The 19,637-nt window shown below is 36.8% G+C and overlaps 2 protein-coding genes across 2 annotated transcripts in view; one reads left to right on the forward strand and one right to left on the reverse strand.

The window, feature by feature from the left end:
- LOC149200102 (DNA cross-link repair protein SNM1-like) overlaps nt 1-19,637 on the forward strand; it is a 94,338-nt gene that overhangs the window by 35,339 nt on the left and 39,362 nt on the right. The gene's annotated exons all lie outside the window — the stretch shown is intronic.
- Nucleotides 1,749-2,907, reverse strand: LOC149200103 (receptor-like serine/threonine-protein kinase NCRK). The gene is made up of 2 exons (XM_089403661.1): nt 2,568-2,907; nt 1,749-1,961 (listed from the first exon to the last, which is right to left on the reverse strand). The coding sequence occupies exons 1-2, from the start codon at nt 2,895-2,897 to the stop codon at nt 1,749-1,751; spliced, it is 543 nt and encodes a 180-aa protein (XP_089259787.1). The 5' UTR covers nt 2,898-2,907.

A 19,637-nucleotide genomic window follows, 5' to 3' on the forward strand; every position in this document is an offset into this window, starting at 1 on the left:
TGGTGTGAGAGGCAACTTGTTGTACTAAGATTTTGCTTGCTTAATAATACAAACCCTCTATCTACCGCATTAGTTTTCCCGCATTGGGTTTTTTCGGGGACGTGTTGTCCAAAAATAACAGTGTCCCTTGTGTGTTTGTCTCATGTATTTTCAGTTTATGATCTGTATGTCAGTGTAGTCTGCAATAGTGTTTTTCATCATTGTTTATAAATTAAATAACTTGTTGAATGTAAAAACGAGTAGGAGATGATAAACTAGTGATTGCAGTAGGATTTCTAATGTGTAGATTCAGAAATTTTCACAACTTCCACGATGGTCCTGTTCTTTCTTTCAACCACGCCATTCTGCTTGGGATTATAAGGTACAATGGTCTCCTTCTTGATTCTAGACTTCTTGAAAAAGTTAGCGAACTCATTAAAAATGTATTCTCCACCATTATGAGACTTGAAGACTTCAATTCTTTTCCTTGTTTGATTCTCTATCAGTGCCTTGAAATCCTTGAACATATCAAATGCTTTGTCTTTGTGCTTCAAGTAGAATATCCATGTCTTCTGGGAGAAGTCATCCATGAAGATTATATAGTATAGATAACTACCAAGAGATGTAACAACCCATCTCACATCACGAACAACATAGCAATATTAGCATGCATGTGAGGCATACATATGATAGCTACATATGCATGCATCATATACATTGCACTAGTATATATATATATATATATATCGACTATTCATGGAGAATGTCTAAATATAAGATAAATGAATTAATTATCAAAGGTGTTAATTAAATACCTAATTCTCATAAATAGAAGAAATATACACTCAGTAAGAAACATAGTTGAGTTTATTCATATGTTTACATATAAACCAAAATGTATACTAATAAAACTAAACCCATAAACCTTATGATTAAACTTGATATTTTATAAGACATAAAATAATATATAATATTTAAAATCATCATAGTCTTATACTATTTGATAAATTAAAGTACCAATTGTTATAATTAAAGTGACATCATTCGATGTTGTGAGGATCTGATTCAATTAAAAGCAAAAATCATGACAAAGCAATCACTGCCTAACAAAAGATATTATCCTTTCATAAAGGCGGTGAACATTATCCTTTCATAAAGGCGGTGAACAGATACGTAGAGGAGAGGGACCTCTACTATTTAAAGGGAGGAAGGAGGATTTCAAAGGGGGGAGATATACAGGGAAAAGGAAAAAAAAGGGATAAATCTGTTGGAGGGATGAGCCAGAGGCTGGATTTTGGAACTGAAAATCGGAAGAGTCTTCAACTGTTCTTGGAGTTTTGGGCACGGGGGCCAGTGGACTTCCATTTCGAAGTTCTCTGGATCTGGGAACCGCAAAGGTTGATCCCAGATAGGCAGGGAGGAAGAGTTGGTTTGGTAATGGAATCAGAAAACTTGGAGCAATGTGGTGAACATCAGACGGGAGAATCAGGTATGCAAAGAATCAGGTACGCAGATGCATTTAATTTATTAATTTGTAGAATTTTGCAAAAGAAATCTGTCAATCTGATAAAATTTAATATCAGTCTTTACAGTCTTTACATATGGTATCAGAGCTTAAATTCAAACACTCGGGACCTTAGTGGCTACCATCATTTAGCTGAAATTGTAACCAACAACCATAAGAAAGTTCTTCTTCTATTTAACAGTTTAGATATCCAAAACTTTATTGAAGCTTCCAGCTGATGTAAACATCATAATAACCTGTTGAATCAAAACAGTGAAAACATATTAGTGTTCAAACCACTAATTAGTTCCGAAAGAACTACTCCAAAGCTGAAAACATCAGATTTTAAAGAAGCCCTTCCCATCATTGCATATTCAGGAGCAAAATATCCAAATGTACCCAGTAATTTTGCTAGTGAACTTGGTTGACCATTAAGATCAACACTTGTGATTGTCTTTGCAGTGCCAAAATCAGCTACCTGTACAAAATCAATCAACATTTTACATTGTCACATAAAATGTTAACTCATCATATCTTCCATCAACCATGGGAACTGTTTCAAAGAAGTTAATTTTTCAACTGAAAAATTAAGGCAGAAAGCATGCATATTTATTCTCATCTTCTTTAACCAAAAGGCCAAGGGAAGGTACACTGACCCGCATGGCAGAGTAATAAAATGAAAGAAATATACAATGAACTATACAATCGACTACTGTATTTAATGGAATGAACAATCAAGACTATGCCAGACAGCAGGTTATAGATACTGCTCCACATAAACCATATTCAGGTTTTCCTTGTTTATTGTGGTATAAACTGCTTATTAGCAATTCTGCATGAAGAACAGAAAGATAAGCTAAAAGTTCAATCTTGCTTCTAGGACATAAATGGAAAAACTGTACAAATGATATATAAAAATAACAAATTATTGAAATAGACGGTCTGGGCATGGTTACTCATAACCGTACCATATCATATAGAACATGAATCCAATGTTAGTAACATCATATTCTAGCCTTATGTCAATGAACACAAACTGTTGTTGATATTTCAAAAGATCGAAACTGAAATGCTGGATTTTCACCTTAGCTCTCCACTTGCTATCAAGGAGAATATTGCTTGACTTAAAGTCACGATGCAAAACCCGGGGAGTGGCTGCTTCATGAAGATATTCCAGACCTCTTGCTGCTCCAAGTGCAATACGAACTCTGGTCTTCGTCCTGCCTCTGATTTTGGTTGCTTTACAGGAAGAGGTGGCTATGCCAATAATTCCTGGCGAAGGGCCCTTTGGATTGGTGATTTGCCCGTCTCGCGAGCTTGCGAGGCAGACATTCGAGGTTGTGGAGGAGTTTGTGGCCGTCTTGCAGGAGCGGGGGTATCCGGAACTGCGGCCGATGCTCTGCATCGGAGGCATAGATATGAGAGGGGTGTGCACATTGTTATAGCAACGCCAGGCCGGCTGAAGGACATGCTGGCCAAAAAGAAGATGAATCTGGATAACTGCAGCGTGGCGAAGAGACAATTACCGTAAAGAAGCAGTTTTTAAACCATTATCTCAACCGTTCACCTTCCGTATAGTTGGATGACCATGTGGGGCGATGCCGGGAGAGCCAGGTGGAAAGGTCATGATCCCTCCACATTTCATTTCATATATTCACACCTCAATCGAATGGAGGCCACTTGTGAGAATTCTGGTGATCGGTGGCAGTGAACCACAGAAGTCTAGTGCGTTCATGACACATGCATCTCGTTCAAACCATCGATTCAATCAAAATAAATAAATTATCTAAAATATTCATTTCATTTTTAAATTTGTATAACTTATATCATTCATTATACTTTTAACTTATTTAATCAGTGTGGTTATGTAAATTACGCTACGGACAAATGTCAAAAGGCATGGCATATAATTGAATAAACATATAATACTACACTCTTAAAGCATTTCCAATCGGTACATGAGCTGCCCCGCGCAAGTCTGGTGTTCGAATGGTATACCTTTATTAGAAGTTTCTCTGTAACCGCCTGAAACTCTGCGTCCTCGAGGTACATGCCAAAAATCTTACGTACCCACTTTCAATCTTGTTGTTTTCTTATTAAAATCTAAAGAACGTATCTACAGTATCAGAAAAATTCAAATATCACGCATAATTCTCTTGCATTTGTTTGTCTAATCTTCGAATAAACTTTTACTGAGATTATGGTGTAAGGGATATGGCACCTTTTGTCTCATCTTTTCAGAATCAATATTCCTCGGACCCTATCAAATATTTTTTCAGGTTTTCTCTATTTTTCATCTGTTATTGAGTGCATTCTCAATCTGCAGTCAGAAGAAAATGATGAGGCACAAGAGACAATTCTTCTACTCCGTCAAAAACTTGCATCAGCATTGGAAAGTCACTCATATCAAAGCAGGATTGCAGATAATTTTACTGTTGAGAGTGCAGAAAGAGAAATGTATGCTAATATAGGAGCAAGAACAGAATTAGTAGCAGAGGAGGATAGTAGAGGAAGTTGTGAAGAACTTCGAGGACAGATGTTACTCCAGGTTTTGTTTCTCACATCAAGACGTTTTAGATTTTTTATTTTTATTGTTTTTGAGACAATCTAAGATTTCCTTTACAAAAATAAAATATTTTTTCTTCTTACATTTCTTTTCAATGCTAATGCTCGATCATAATTTGGATGCTATATTACTGTTCTTTTGATAAATGAGATAATTTTTGTGGAAAACACATTTTTAGACTTTGTTTCTGTACAAATCTTGAAGACAATTTTCAATTGACAATTCTCTGGGAAATCAAAGTAATATACAATCTCCTTTGCCTGAATATTTTCGGCTTTTAAATATGAATATTTCTTTTCTCCATTTTGTTGCTTCCTTATCATGTTCTCCTATTGTAGGACTAACCCATTCATTTACTATTTCCACTTCCCGTGCAACCTGTTCCATTACATTTGACTTTTAGTAATGGTAACTATGATCCACTCGTATTCTTCCACTCCTATTGCACTCTTATTTCTAGGAGATGGCAATTAGATAATATTGATTACCTTATCATTATCGGTTAATTTAAAGTCTGAACTAGTGACTTGCGTTCCTCTGTTTTACTCTAAAAACATCCAGGTTGGGTGATTCAATATGGGAAATCATTGAAGAAAGAAACCTGAACCTTGGTTCTGAAAATTAGTATTCAAGTAGAAGGTGCTATGCATCCCACCAAGCTCATGCTAATACTGAATTTAAAAGGAAAATTATCAAGCAGCTGGGTCAATGATTCATGCGAGTCAATGACTATCCCATAATCTCCACAGATGATTTACGAAAATATTATAGTTGGCTTATAAAAGCATGCCAATAAGTGTCTTGATTGGACATCTTTATCATTAAATGAATTAACTAATAAGACCAGTCATCTAACTAATCAGTAGAGGAGTGCTGCAAGGCCTCCCCTATGTTCCTTCCCAAAGCACAGCCAACATATGCATTTTTCTTTTGCAGCCAGCACTGAGTCATCGGTATTCTCATGATTGAGATTTTAAATCTAAAGGCTGCCCCTGGACATTCATTAATAGAATCTTATCTACTTTTAGTAACTATTCATTAGAAAATTTGCAGATTTAGATGTTGCTATAAAACTTCTTTGGCTCTTAATGGAATATCCTCCTGTAGTGATATGTTTGTCTATTGCAGAGGTTCTTCACCTTTACCTTCTGGAGTTGCTTCATGTACATATGTTTCTATTGGGTATGAAATATTTTAAACAAAGACTACCATTGTGATACCCCACACCACATTGAATACAAGCTTGCATTTGTTTATCACTGCTTGAAAGAGTAATTGATTGTGGTCTTTCAAGTGGTCCATTGACTATATAAAAGGATTTGAAAATCCAAAACTCTTTACTGTTTGAGAGAGAGATGGAATGTTGCTTCTTGAGCTCCTTCTCTTGTAGAGCAAAATACAAGAGCTGCTTTTCCTCCAGAATATTGTATGAGTATATCATGGAGGAAATTTTGAGGACGCTAAGTAGATATAGAATCATCATCAACCATACAAGACACTTTAGGAAAAGAACAAAAGTATGAGAGCAAATTCAAAAGTTCAACTGGAATAGAATAAATTTAAAAGTATATATATATATAAAGTATCAGAATGTGTTGTTAACACAGTAAAAGGGTAAGATGCAGAACACAGTCAATTGTAATATTCAATTGCTGGATTGTCAAATGAGAAATTTATTCATGTTGCTTACGTCCAATGTGCAACAAATTATATATGTTCAAGCTCAACAACAACAATGGATAGTAAATAATACCATTTCAAAGAGAGTCATTTTGGCTGAGGCGTACCCTGTCTAGTGAATAATAGTTGTAAGAATCGACTTGGATAAGAATCAACTTGATATGTTTTGATAAGAATTCATTTCAGAACATGAAAATGAAAGCATGTTTTAAAGTTGTTGGAGCTGACTGGTTGGATGAATATGATGCACGAAGTTTACAAAAGCTATCAATTTTCATTCTAAGTTATTGACTAAGCAGTCAACTATGTTAGGATTGAACAAACTTATCTGCTATAGATTTGAGCAAAATTGTTACATATAGGTTTTTTTTCAAATCTTTTAATGTATGAACAAAATAGTGGCAGATTTGAAATATTTGCTAAGGGAAATAATACTGCGAAATCTAGCAGTCAATAGGAACGGATGCATACACAACATTCAGACCTAATTTAGCAATTCTTATAATTGATGAATACAACCTGAGCACAGGTTCCATGAGCATAAATACAACATATAGGGCCGAGGTATTGAAAGAGTATACTACCATTTAAACATAAAGCAATGTATGGTGTATTATTGTTAGAGAAAATGTTGAGTACAAGATATGTTCCCCAAATGTTGTTGCATACCATGCTTTGATCTAGGTATTTCAAAAAATATATATATAAAAGAGCACAACAAACAACATTATTATTAAAAAGAATGAATTGAGGTCTATCTTTGCTAATGACTATCCATATGATGCATTTTGTTACCAAGTAAGATAATAACCCAGTTAGTTGTTACTGGAACAAAAACATATAGATCAATGAATGTTTGGGACATAACGATATGTGTTGGTAAGATCAAATATCAAGTATCAGTTAGCAACCCAAAGTTATAAGTTTCATGCACAATCAATACACGAAAGAATGACTTCAAATTATTATGCTTAACATTGTTGGTACATGGATACCTATATAAATCATGACTTATGTTATGAATGTGATATCTATATTTTTATTTTTTTTTACATATGAACATGAATGATGAGATGGAAATAAAATAATGAATACACTTAGACTACTTGATGTGAAAATGAATTTACAAATATATTGGTTAGACATAGCCAAGTATGTTATATGAATTCAAAGATTAATATCATAGATGAGAGTTTATTAAAATGCATAGAAAATCGTTATCTGAATACAATTGATTTTGAATATATCGATGCATATGTTATAATTTGTGGGCAAGTGTTTACATTGCAGGTAGTATCATTACCAAACCGACTACGTGATGACAAAACTCCAAGAACAATTGAAGCTTAATGAGATTTCATGATAGGGTGTTAACCTTAATTCTACTAGGAGGGGTGGAGGTGTTGCCCACCGTTTATCCTCTAAAACCTGGGGTCATGGGAGGATTGTGCGAGTCACGCTCCCCTAGACGTGTGATGATGACTGTCGGATGCCTACTGGGAAATCAGGTCGATATAGTCGACGCTGCCATCCTTAGAGTTTATGCATGGTTAGGTCAGTATAGCTGACGCCATGGCATACTCTAGTAGAGGACGGATAGGATGGGAGCGGAAGAGATTAGGAAGGATAGGATGATTTTAGAATAGCTTGGGAACCTGGTTTGGGCAAGGCATGACCATTAAAATTAGAAATCTATCAACGTTCAAAATCACAAATTTTAAAGTGTCCTCTCGATCCTAAATGAAAATTCAATCACATAATACAATCCTTACATACCCTAAAGGAATTATCAATATACTTTATAAACCCTTAACTTCGGGACGAAGTTCTTTTGAAGGAGGGGTGTATGTAACAACCCATCTCAAATCACGAACAACATAGCAATATTAGCATGCATGTGAGGCATACATATGATAGCTACATATGCATGCATCATATACATTGCACTAGTGTATATATATATATATATATATATATATATCGACTATTCATGGAGAATGTCTAAATATAAGATAAATGAATTAATTATCAAAGGTGTTAATTAAATACCTAATTCTCGTAAATAGAAGAAATATACACTCAGTAAGAAACATAGTTGAGTTTATTCATATGTTTACATATAAACCAAAATGTATACTAATAAAACTAAACCCATAAACCTTATGATTAAACTTGATATTTTATAAAACATAAAATAATATGTAATATTTAAAATCATCATAGTCTTATACTATTTGATAAATTAAAGTACCAACTGTCATAATTAAAGTGACATCATTCGATGTTGTGAGGATCTGATTCAATTAAAAGCAAAAATCATGACAAAGCAATCACTGCCTAACAAAAGATATTATCCTTTCATAAAGGCGGTGAACATTATCCTTTCATAAAGGCGGTGAACAGATACGTAGAGGGGAGGGACCTCTACTATTTAAAGGGAGGAAGGAGGATTTCAAAGGGGGGAGATATACAGGGGAAAGGAAAAAAAAGGGATAAATCTGTTGGAGGGATGAGCCAGAGGCTGGATTTTGGAACTGAAAATCGGAAGTCTTCAACTGTTCTTGGAGTTTTGGGCACGGGGGCCAGTGGACTTCCATTTCGAAGTTCTCTGGATCTGGGAACCGCAAAGGTTGATCCCAGATAGGCAGGGAGGAAGAGTTGGTTTGGTAATGGAATCAGAAAACTTGGAGCAATGTGATGAACATCAGACGGGAGAATCAGGTATGCAAAGAATCAGGTACGCAGATGCATTTAATTTATTAATTTGTAGAATTTATTTGATAGAATTTTGCAAAAGAAATCTGTCAATCTGATAAAATTTAATATCAGTCTTTACAGTCTTTACAAGAGATTTTATTGGAATGGGTCCACATAGATTAGAATGTATGAGTTGTATAATATTATTGGTCCTACTTTTGCTATAAGGGAAAGGTTTCTTCGACTTCTTTACGCTTGCACATCCTGGACACACCCCATCATGATTAGCTTGACCTTCAGGCATTCCAAAAACCATCCTCCTTACTTTAGGAAGGGCTTCATAGTGAAGATGAGCAAACCTTTGGTGCCATAACTCACTTTGATGATTACTATCAAGTACCGTTGGTCACATCAGTCTTTTGTTGACTCTATAGAGTCCTTCAATTCTTGATCCCAACGTGAATGCATCCTTCATGCAATATTCCATAGGCCTGGTGAGGAACTTTCCTCTAATGAAAGCAACTCTCATCCATTTGTTTTCTAAGGTAGATATAGATACAAGGTTCTTCTTCAATCTTGATATATAGATAACATCATGAAGCTGTATGATTTCCCCATAATCCAAATGAAGTGTAACATAACCAAAACCCTTAACAGGATAAGTAGAGTTGTCCCCAAGAATAATCTTCAAATTTGTCGCCCTCTCAACCAGGTGTGAGAGGACTCCACGATACCCAGAGAAGTGTCTAGAGGCCCCATTGTCTACCAACCAACTATAAAACAAATCTGGAGGAGAGGAACTAGAAAGTGCATAAATAAGAATATATTCAGATAGAGTAGCAATTGCATTTTTTCCATACCTTGAGTTTCTTGATCTCTTTTCAAGATGGTGGCCTTCTTCACGATCGTCAGGAGATCTCTTCATCTTCTATCATAGAACTTGTTGTTGAAGCCACAATTGTTGTTGTAGTTGCACATTGGAGCTCTTCTCTTTTCCGGACAATATTGAGCATAGTGACCATACTTGTGACAATTATAACATTCAACTTTCGACATATCCTTGTCCCTTGATCTTCTATTAGAGTCCCTGGATGTTGGAGCAAGATTTCTTGAATTAGATGGACCTCCTCTTCTTCTTGTCTCGAGTAACAAATGCATAGGGCTCTCCTTCTTCATGCTTTTGAATCCTCCCTCTAGAAATCATTTTGGTCTCTTCTTGAGTACACTTACCAACGAGCTCATCAAATGTCAGGAACTTGTCATTGTTGCTTATAGTAGTAATGAACGCCTCACAAATTGGAGGAAGACCAACTCTCTATCAGAGATAGATTCTCCAGTAGTTTGCAATTGATCCTTGAGTTGGGATATCCTCATGAAGTATGACTATACAATCTCCCCCTTGTTCATTTTGATGTCCTTGAGTTGATTCTTCAAGGAAATAATGTGGTTCAAATTTTTGACCTCATACATCCCAACCAACTTATCATAGATATCCTTGTACTTCTTCAACTTAAAAATGTAAGCAAGTAAGTGATCTCTCAAAGAATTAATAATTATTTTCTGCTTTGATCTCACCTTTCTTGTACTTGGCCTTGGCAACAACAAGAGAATTTTCCGAAGGCTCAGGTGCCTTTCCTTCCACATGTTCCAAGACATTATTTTCATCCAAGGTCCTTCCAATTTGGTCTTCCAAGCAACAAAATTTGATGAATCATTTAGCTTCCCTGCATCCTTGAAGTATGAGATAGACATCTTGACCTAGTAAGCTTTCTTTCAACCAGATTCCTTGACAAGTGATTTCTTTTGTCTCTTGTCTCATTGGGCTTGTCTTCACCTCAAATTTGATACCATGTTAATTTTCTAGTGTTCTATGCTTAACACAATCACTTATTCCAATTCTTCTTCAATTAGCAATCAATTTATCCAATATAATCCAATCTTCTAGCAACAATAAGCAATTGTAAATAGAACAGTAAATCAATGCACAAAAGAAGACAACCAAGAACAAGAGAGACACAATATTTGGTCAAAGAATAGAGAAAAACCCCACAAGGGGGAAAACCCTTTCAAAATTCTTCTTCTATTAGATTGTCATCAAATGCTCAATAGAGAGATATAATGTTCCAATTCATCAACAAAGAGTCAAAGTCAAATCTTTCACTTATCCAAGAAGCAACTAACCAATATCCAAATGATGAGCCCAAAAGACAAATCTGGTTAACAAGTCAAATTTGCAATTTTGGTCAAAGTCAACAATAGTAGTAGCAACCTAAACTAGTCAACGGTGATCGATTAAACCTTCTCCAAATCAACTCGGTCAATAGTCAAAAGGTTCAGGCTTCTTAGTTGGTCATTGTTTAGTCAAAATAGTGCCAAAATAGTCCCTCCAAATTTGGTCAAAGTCAAACTTTGACTTACAAAAATTCTCGGTTTGCAATTTCAGTCATGGTTGGTCAAAGTGTCTTGAAATTGTTCGGTCAACCTCCTAGTCAAGTTGGTATTCCAAACATATCAGAAAATCAAAGTCAAACCAAATCAAACAAAGCTCCAAGTCCAAAAAGTCAACGCTGGTCAAATCCCAAAATAGAAGATGAATTCGATCAACAGAGAATCCCTCTCTCTCCTTCGCACATGTGAAGATAAACTTGCAATTTCAGAGTTGTACGAACCAATCCAAGAGAAGAATGATTTGTGTGATGATGCTCCAAAGTGATGTGACATCAGGTCTATTTATATGTGTCTAAGGGGGGTTGAATTAACTTGCCCAGGCCGACTTATACTTTTGTGCACATGTGGGTTTCACCTTAAAAGTTAAAAATAATATTTTTCCTTGACCAAATTAAATTCTTCCAAGGGTTAGTAGGGGTTTCTTTGGATGAGGAAGGTTCTCCAATGGAGGGAATTTCTCCATGAGTTGACAAATTTCAACACCACTCAAGCATCACATGAACACTTTCCCTAAATGGGGAAGGGGGATGTTTATGGGAAAATCTCCTAACTGCCCCAAAAAATGCGTTTTATTAGATTATATCCCTCTTGTAAAATGAGGGATAGAGAGTGATTTTGGGAGGAGCTTACAATGAAATCCCTCAAAGGGATAAAGTACTCCTTCCAAATGTTACAAATGATCGAAAGGCTCTTCGAGAGCTACAATGAAAGTCAACTTGGAAAATTACAATAGAAGTTAAATGGAAAATTTACAATAGGCCACTTTGGAAACCAGAGGGGTAAAACCCTTCACAAAGTTGGAATAAGATCCTTGAAGAGTATTTGAATGGAAAACCCTTTTGAAAGGGATTACAAGGTAAGAGGTTGTTGGTTTAACAAGTTGGTATCTAGTGCCCCAATCCTTCAAGTTGCAAAATCCACCAATGCTCTTCCTTGTTCAAAGTTGTCCCAAAGAATAGTCGAGAAGGAGATCCTCCTTGTCTACAATCTGCCCAAAAAATCAGCCAAGAAGGACAATTGGTAAATATCGTAAAAGGCTTGAAAACAACCCCCAAAAGTCTAGCATGTGTTAGATTTAATTATCTACAATATTGCCAAATTAAATCCACTAAACCCTACTCTAGCTTGCCTAAGAGGTTAATCAAACTTGGTCCCTTCTTAGATAATATGACTGCTGTTCTAAAAGCAGTCTGAATAGGAAGCCAAATGCTTGATTTTTTTCAATAAGAGTGCAAGTAAAGTGACCAACAAATTTTGATTAGTGATGGAAGGAAAAAAGGAGTTCAACACTTTTGGAAACCCCCTTTTGATCTCTTCTTTTGAATCCTTTGGATGGTCCTTAGTAAACTTGAGCTATGTGTTCCTTGCTAAGAAATTGGATTCGCTCCCTAGGGTCAACGTGTCGTGAATCCATCGAATCGGACATGATTCGTTCTGATTTTCGTGTTCGATTGATCGTGTCCCAATTTTCGGACACGAATTTGAAAAAAGTGACCAGTGCGGTGTTAAAAGGCGACTTTGCTGCTCTTTTTTTCACTTTCACTTGTCTATTTTGCTGTGGGTTTGTTGTGGGTGTTTTGGAGCAAGGAGCAAAGGGTGTGGGAGCGTTTTCAAGGAGATTCAAGTAACATGTAAGTGCATTTTCTCTTTTTTTTTTTGCATTTTTATTACAACAGTTTGCCTATGCATTTCTTTTACAAATTTGTTCATTTTTGGTTTTTTTTTTTTTACAACATTCATGGCTCAATCAAGGGAAACAGGGAAGGGGCAAAGGAAGGGGAAGAATGCCCCCTTTGAAGATGCCCCTTCTCCCCCAATTTCATCAGAGTCTGCTGCAAGTAATGTTGAGGGAAGACTTCCTCTTCTATGTAACATTGACAAATAACCCTTGTGGAAATATGTCACAAGAGAGCAAGGGCCATCCAACAAGGTGAAGGGATGAGGCAATGTGAGTTGGAAATGTAGCTATTGCCACAATACTTTCAGGAGCCCATATTTCTGTGTGAAAGGTCATTTGTTGGCTTTACCAGGTTGTGGGATTGAAGCTTGTAAAAAGGTGCCTTTAACAAAGAGGAAAGAAATGGAAAGAGAGTCCAATGTTGGTATCGAAAATGTGGTTGCAAAATAAAAAAAGACCAAGAATGATGACCCCCTTCCATTCTTGAGGAAAGGCACCAACAAATTCCCATTTGAGAGTTCTAGTGGGCGACAAGTAGCAAAAAGAAAGACAATTTCACTTGGTCCAATGGACAAGATTTTTCAGAAGGAGAAACGAGAAGAGCTTGATCTCACCATTGCCATTTTTTTCTATCAAAACTTCATATCCTTTAATGTTGCACGCTCACCTCTATTTATTGAGATGTGTCGAGCTCTAACTCAAGGGGCTCCATCAGGGTATGTGTCTCTTGGGTCAGAGAAGCTTAGAACCACATTGTTGACGAAGGCAAAAAAAGAGGTGGAAAAAATGCTTGAGCCTATTAAAGCATCATGGCCAACATCTGGGGTTAGCATTGTTTTTGATGGATGGACAAATCCAGCACGACACCCACTCATCAACTTCATGGTGTCTTCCTTGAATGGTCCAGTTTTCTTGAAAGCAGTGGATGCACTTGGACAATACAAGGATGCACAATATATGGGTGAGTTGTTTATTAAAGTTATTGAAGATGTAGGTGTTGATTCTTGTGTGCAAATCATTACAGATAATGCACTTGTTTGCAAGGTCGCTGACATTATTGTGGAAGCTAAATATCCACAAGTGTTTTGGACACCATGCATTGTCCATTCATTGAACTTAGCACTGAAATCCATTGCTTCTGATGTGCTTTGGATTGGTAACATTATTGAGGATGCACAACATATCCGTAATTTTGTGCAAAATCATACAAATGCCCTCAATATCTACAAGGAGTACAACAATCTATCATTGTTGAAGATTGCAGATACACGGTTTGCCTCTTCATTCATCATGTTGAAGAGATTGAGGGAGATCAAGACCGCTCTTGGGGCCATGCTTATTTCAAAGTTTTGGTCTTTTTAGAGAAAGACAGAACAAGTAGCCTCTAAAAGAGTGAAGGACACAGTGTTAGATGATGCTTGGTGAGAGAAGGTAGCTCTACTTATTCAGATCATGGACCCTATCATTTCTTTGCTTCGATTTGCAGATACAGAGCAACAAGTCCTAGGACAGGTTTATGAGGGATGGGATTCCATGATTGAGTTTGTGAGGAGCATTATTTTACAGAGTTAGTGCCTCGAGGATGAGACATCACCAGAGGCCTTCTTCACCATTATATAGTATATTCTTGTTAGTGGATGGGACATGAATTGCACATCTTTACATTGGTTGGCTCACTCATTGAACCCAAAATACTACAGCCATGAGTGGCTGAATGGTGGACCTTCCCGCAGATTCCCTCCTCACATGGATGGTGAAATCTCATAGGGGAGGAAAGATGCATTCAGGCGGGTTTTTCATGATAGAGCATCCCTTGATGAGGTGGAGGACGCCTATGTAGAGTTTTCCATTGGCACTGGTCGATTTGCAGGATATGATCTGATTAGAGACAGGTGGGCTAAGAAGCCTTATTCTTGGTGGGCAAATCATGGGGCAACAAGCCCTCCTCTACAATAGTTAGCCATGAGGCTGCTCTCTCAAGGTGACTTCATCCTCTTGTTGAGAGAGGAATTGGAGCACATATGGGAATTTGTATAGTGTCAAGAAGAGTAAGCTTTAGCAGTCCAGGGCAGAGACAATGGTATATGTGCACACCAACCTTCGTCTTATTTACAGGCGAGGGATGAGTGGTTGAAGGGAAAGACAAAGATGTGGGACGTCTTTCCTGATGATATGGGTTTGGACAACAGTGTTGAGTTGGCATTGGCCAACACGGATCTCAATGATCCAGTGCTAGAACCTGTCAGATTTGATGATGGTTATACTATAGAGGTGTCATCCTCCACATCAGCAGATGCAGAGATGACTTTGGATACATGGGAGGAGGATGCAGTAGAGGAGAGCAGTGGTGACCATGATGATGAGGGCAGTGATGTTGATTTTGATGATGACTATGAGGATTGATGACTCATGAGTCATGAGATACCTACTGCCTTGAGGTTTGTATACTTGTGGTTGTTTTTGTATTTGCTATTTCTATTTTCCATTGGCATTGCACTACCAATGTAACACATTTTGATTTTGATGACTTAGTGAGAAAACTACAATGGTCAATATCTTTATCTTACTATCTTTTCTTTCTCCTATTGGGTCATTGATGAATTGAATATGTATTATGATTTATCATTTATGTCACAATTGTATTTGAATTTTGTATGTATTGTGCATAATGTTACTTTGTAAACAATAAAACTTACATCTAGATGAAGATCTATGTTTGAAATCAATGAATTTGTATCATGAATGAGAATTTGTGTAAGAAATATCTAATTTTTAATATATATATATATATATATATTTTTTTTTTTTTTTTTAATAAAATAATACATAATGTATTCGAACTTGTCTTGTTCTAGGGGGTCAACATGTCTGTATCTGTCGAATCCCGAATCCACGTGTCAAGTGACTTAGGTTCCTTGACTAGCTTGGAGGTGGCTAGTTTAGCCAAAAACGTTCCCAACTCCAAGACTCTTGGTAACCTGCGTCACAATAACCACAACCTTGCAATACAAAGATTAGCATCAAAGGGAGCTTGCTCATATGATGGCAAGATTGGACATGTTGTTCAACCGAGAACATACAAGTCCCAACCAAGCCTAGGATATAAACAAACCCAAGAAAATATACAAATACTTGTAGCTTTTCTCCCTTAGACAACAATGCCCCTTTAGGCTAAGACACAAAGTAATTGTAAGAAAGTAGAAAAAATCAATAGAATAAACATACAATGTTACCTCAAGTGTCAAGGAAAAAGAACACAACACAATATTGATAGATCTCCAAAGTCTTGCTTTATTATCGATGAATGAATACAAATTTTAGCATGGTTTACCCAAACTCCAAGCTTCCAACCATGTTCAAGCAATGAAAGTTGGGTTACATTTATAAGGAAAATGGGAAAAGATCCCAATAAGAACCAATGCAACAAGTGGCATAGGGGTGATCATCCCTGTTGTCGCGCAGATTGACACGACAACGCTCAGACCGAAGGCTGTCACTCTGATCACCGATCTTTTCGTTTAACCCTGTCTCCCGCGGCTAAGGGGGGTAGACCCTATAAAATGATTGAAAATCAACTGTCGACCAGTTGGTTGGGAGACACGATATACGAAATGATAAACACTAGATGGATTTAGAAATTTAAAAGACCAGTGCCTTAAGAGATTAAATTTTAAATGATCACTTAGTAAATATTTCAGAAATGTAAACGATGTGTAGCAATCATTCATCATCAGAGGACTAGAACAGATGCAGGATAGTCGATAAACACACAGTTCTTATAATGATCAGAGCTCAATAACGATATTCAGTAGTTAAAAGAGATGAATGCTTTCAAACAACCATGCAAAATCATGAATCATTAACCAGATACCAGCTAATTTTTAAGATGATCATTCATGTACAGATACATTTATCGCACATCAGATAATTTCCCGAGATACAACTAGATCTGGCAAAAAGGAAATTTTCACAATTTTTATGCTTTTTCAATTTTTTTTTTTTTTAATATATATATTTTTTATTTTTTATTTTAAAAATAAAACAAAATTTTAAAATCTAATTAAAGTTAAATCTAAAACATAAAATTAAAATCTATAAAAAAAACAAAACTCTAAACAAAACTAAAAATTAAAATCAAATTAAAATCTACTTTAATTTAAATTAAAATCTAAAATTAAAATCTATTTTAAATATAAAACAAAACTATAATTTTTTTTTTAAATCTAAACCTAAAATCGAGATTCTAAAATCTAAATCAAAACATTACCAAATCTAACCCTTACGATAATGAACAGAGAGTAACCAGGCGAATGATCGGGCTTTAGTCGACGGCGACAGTTGTTTTTTATGGAGGAGATACGCAGTTGAAACCACAACCGCAGGAGCATACGCCCACACTGCTGAACGATAAAATCTTCAGTCACTGGCGGAAGGGGATGCGGCCTCGAATCTAGCCGTCAACCGAAAATCTGCGTTGCATAAACTCTGAGTGCTTCAACACTGGGAAAATTTCACGCCACTGACAAATACGCAGTTGTTGAACGTGTGAGTAAGCAGTTCTTTGGCGTGAGAACCTGTGGCGTTTTCGGATCGATCTCTTGAGAGATGCAGATAATCCACAGTGATATGATGTGCAGGGTCGAAGGAAAAAGACTTAAACACAAATAGACCAGCGTATTCAACCTGATGCCCACGCAGAGAACGTATTCTCTTACGCTGGCTTTCACATCGATTCAAGCGTGCTGATGACGATGAGACAAGGGAAATATGCAGACGTTATGATCTGAGCGGAGCTGGCATCACACTCAGTTATACCCACAGAAATCCGACCTGATCGTTTTTACCATGAAACCCAAAGAAATTTCTGCGCATAACAGTTATAGGGACACGCCGTCTGCGTCAATGAAATTTGTGTATCGATGAATTATTTGCTGTCGCCCACGCTGAAGCCGCTGGTTGTCTGCGTAAACAAAGAGATTCCTCGGACGAGTTTTAATGTTTCAGCAGCAACGTGCTTGGATCAGTTTTCTGCTGCGTCTTTATATGTTATACAGTGTGCTCGCTTTGTTTATACGCAGGCTAACCGGACAGTGGACAAAGCAGCGTGAAAACTTATGCTCAGCAAAGTTCATAAATCACTTGACCCATCAACCCACATCACATGTTTTCCTTACCCACGCTGTTCCAGAACTTCTCCTTTCTTTTACTGCAAGCTGGCTCAGTGCTGGGTATTTTCCTGTGGCTTGGATTTGCTGGCTGAGCAGCTGCAAAATAAAAAAGGGAAAAAGAATAAAACCCTAATCTTAAATCTGCATAAAGCAAAAAATTGAAACCCTAGAACAACTTAATTAATTTACAGATTTTTGGCCCCTTAACAGCCAGATTCAGCAATGAGCACAGGAAAATTTTAAAGAAATAAAGATTTCAGATTTTCACTGTGAAGGACTTCAGAAAATCTCTCATGCAAATTAGAAAAATAAATCGAATGATAGACCCAGGATCAAATCCAACTGGGCTCAGTAAAAAATGCTTGCGGGAGTTGGCTGGTTCAGCCGAGAACTTCCCCGAATGCCCACAAATTTCCTTCAGAAAGGGTTCTCTGCACAGCTCAAAGCAACCATCAGTAAAGAGGGCAAAAATGCTGCTAGATCTCAAAAAGTAATGGAGATACCTGCCATTACTTCAGAACCCTAACAACACTCAAACCCTAGCAAGTGAACAAGATACCTGTGCCCACAATACTCTACAAAAAGCTATTATTAATGGCTGAAAAGAAAATATGCAGAAAATTAAACAATCTCATAGCATTTCCAGAGAGTAACACTAGCTAAAATTTTGACCCCAAAGTCTTCTTTTATTAACCAGAAAACAGATTACAAGAGAGCTTATTCAGTACCAGACTCACAGATCTTATTCCCTCTTTTGAAATGACCCCTAGCACCCTATTTAAAGGAAATGATCCCAACGGCTAGTTCGAGTGATCCATGCCGAAATGATCTCGACCGTTGATGAGGATCAAGACATCTCTTGATCTCATCCGTTGATTTATTAAAAATAATATTTTGCATTCATTCACTTAAAATATTATTATTTTATAAGTTAGGGTTTTTGCTCTATTTTTTTTAATTTTTTAATTTTTTTTTATTATTATTTTATTAAATGGATCATCGAACTAAGCCTTCGGAAACATCACCTAGGACCTAGGACTTAGGACTCATGAGGGGATTTAAAACATTTTTCAACCCTCAAGACACATTTCATGATGACTTTTTACAATTTACATCTCAAGGGGACAAACCCACTTAATACAGATCCTCACAAATCACCCAGTTTCTGCGACACACTTATAATCTAGCAGATCAACACACTAGGATTCTCCTAAAATTCTAATGACAAAATCCATCCCGGCTTTGGGGTCAGGTTTGAAGGAAAACTCTGCCGATCATGGATCGGTGAGACGAAAAACCTTCCGGGACGTAGATTACCACTAGAAAGTTAGGTCCACCTAGGCAAATTACATACACGACTCATATCTGCTAGGATTATTTACAATTCATACATGCAGACTGGGTTTACAATTAAAATGATGAAACTGCTGATGACTGCAGGATGGCACAGACATGTCGATCAAGTGCTGTCCCTTTCTGCCAAGAAAAGAGGGGGGGTACTGCATGGAGAGTTGACCGGTAGTGGTCAACATCTGGCTCTACTTGGGGACACGTTGCTGCTTGCAGGAATGTGAGAATCCAGAATCTGCATCCATACAACACAAAAATAAGTAGCGTCCATCCAAAAATCATCATATACATTAAGCACAAGAAAGATAAAAGCTCTTCATTTATTAACTATCTAGAAAAGTAAATCTAATCCTAAAACAAAAATGAAAATGCGGAAAAAACAAGGAGTAGGGTTAGAAATACGATACAAAAGATGCCCCATGGCATCACATGTGTTCAATAAAGTGCATACTGAGCATTTGCCTGCTTTCAGGCAAATCTGTCGGCTGCTTGTCGGATGTGCCATGTCCAATTTTGCATATGGTAGGACTTTTTCCTATCCGAAAATCAAGCTGCTCGCGGCCATCT

This window comes from Pinus tabuliformis, chromosome 2_1, assembly GCF_031772625.1.
Source record: "Pinus tabuliformis cultivar Carrire ecotype Pingquan chromosome 2_1, CPIR1, whole genome shotgun sequence".
In the NCBI taxonomy this organism is placed as follows: domain Eukaryota; kingdom Viridiplantae; phylum Streptophyta; class Pinopsida; order Pinales; family Pinaceae; genus Pinus; species Pinus tabuliformis.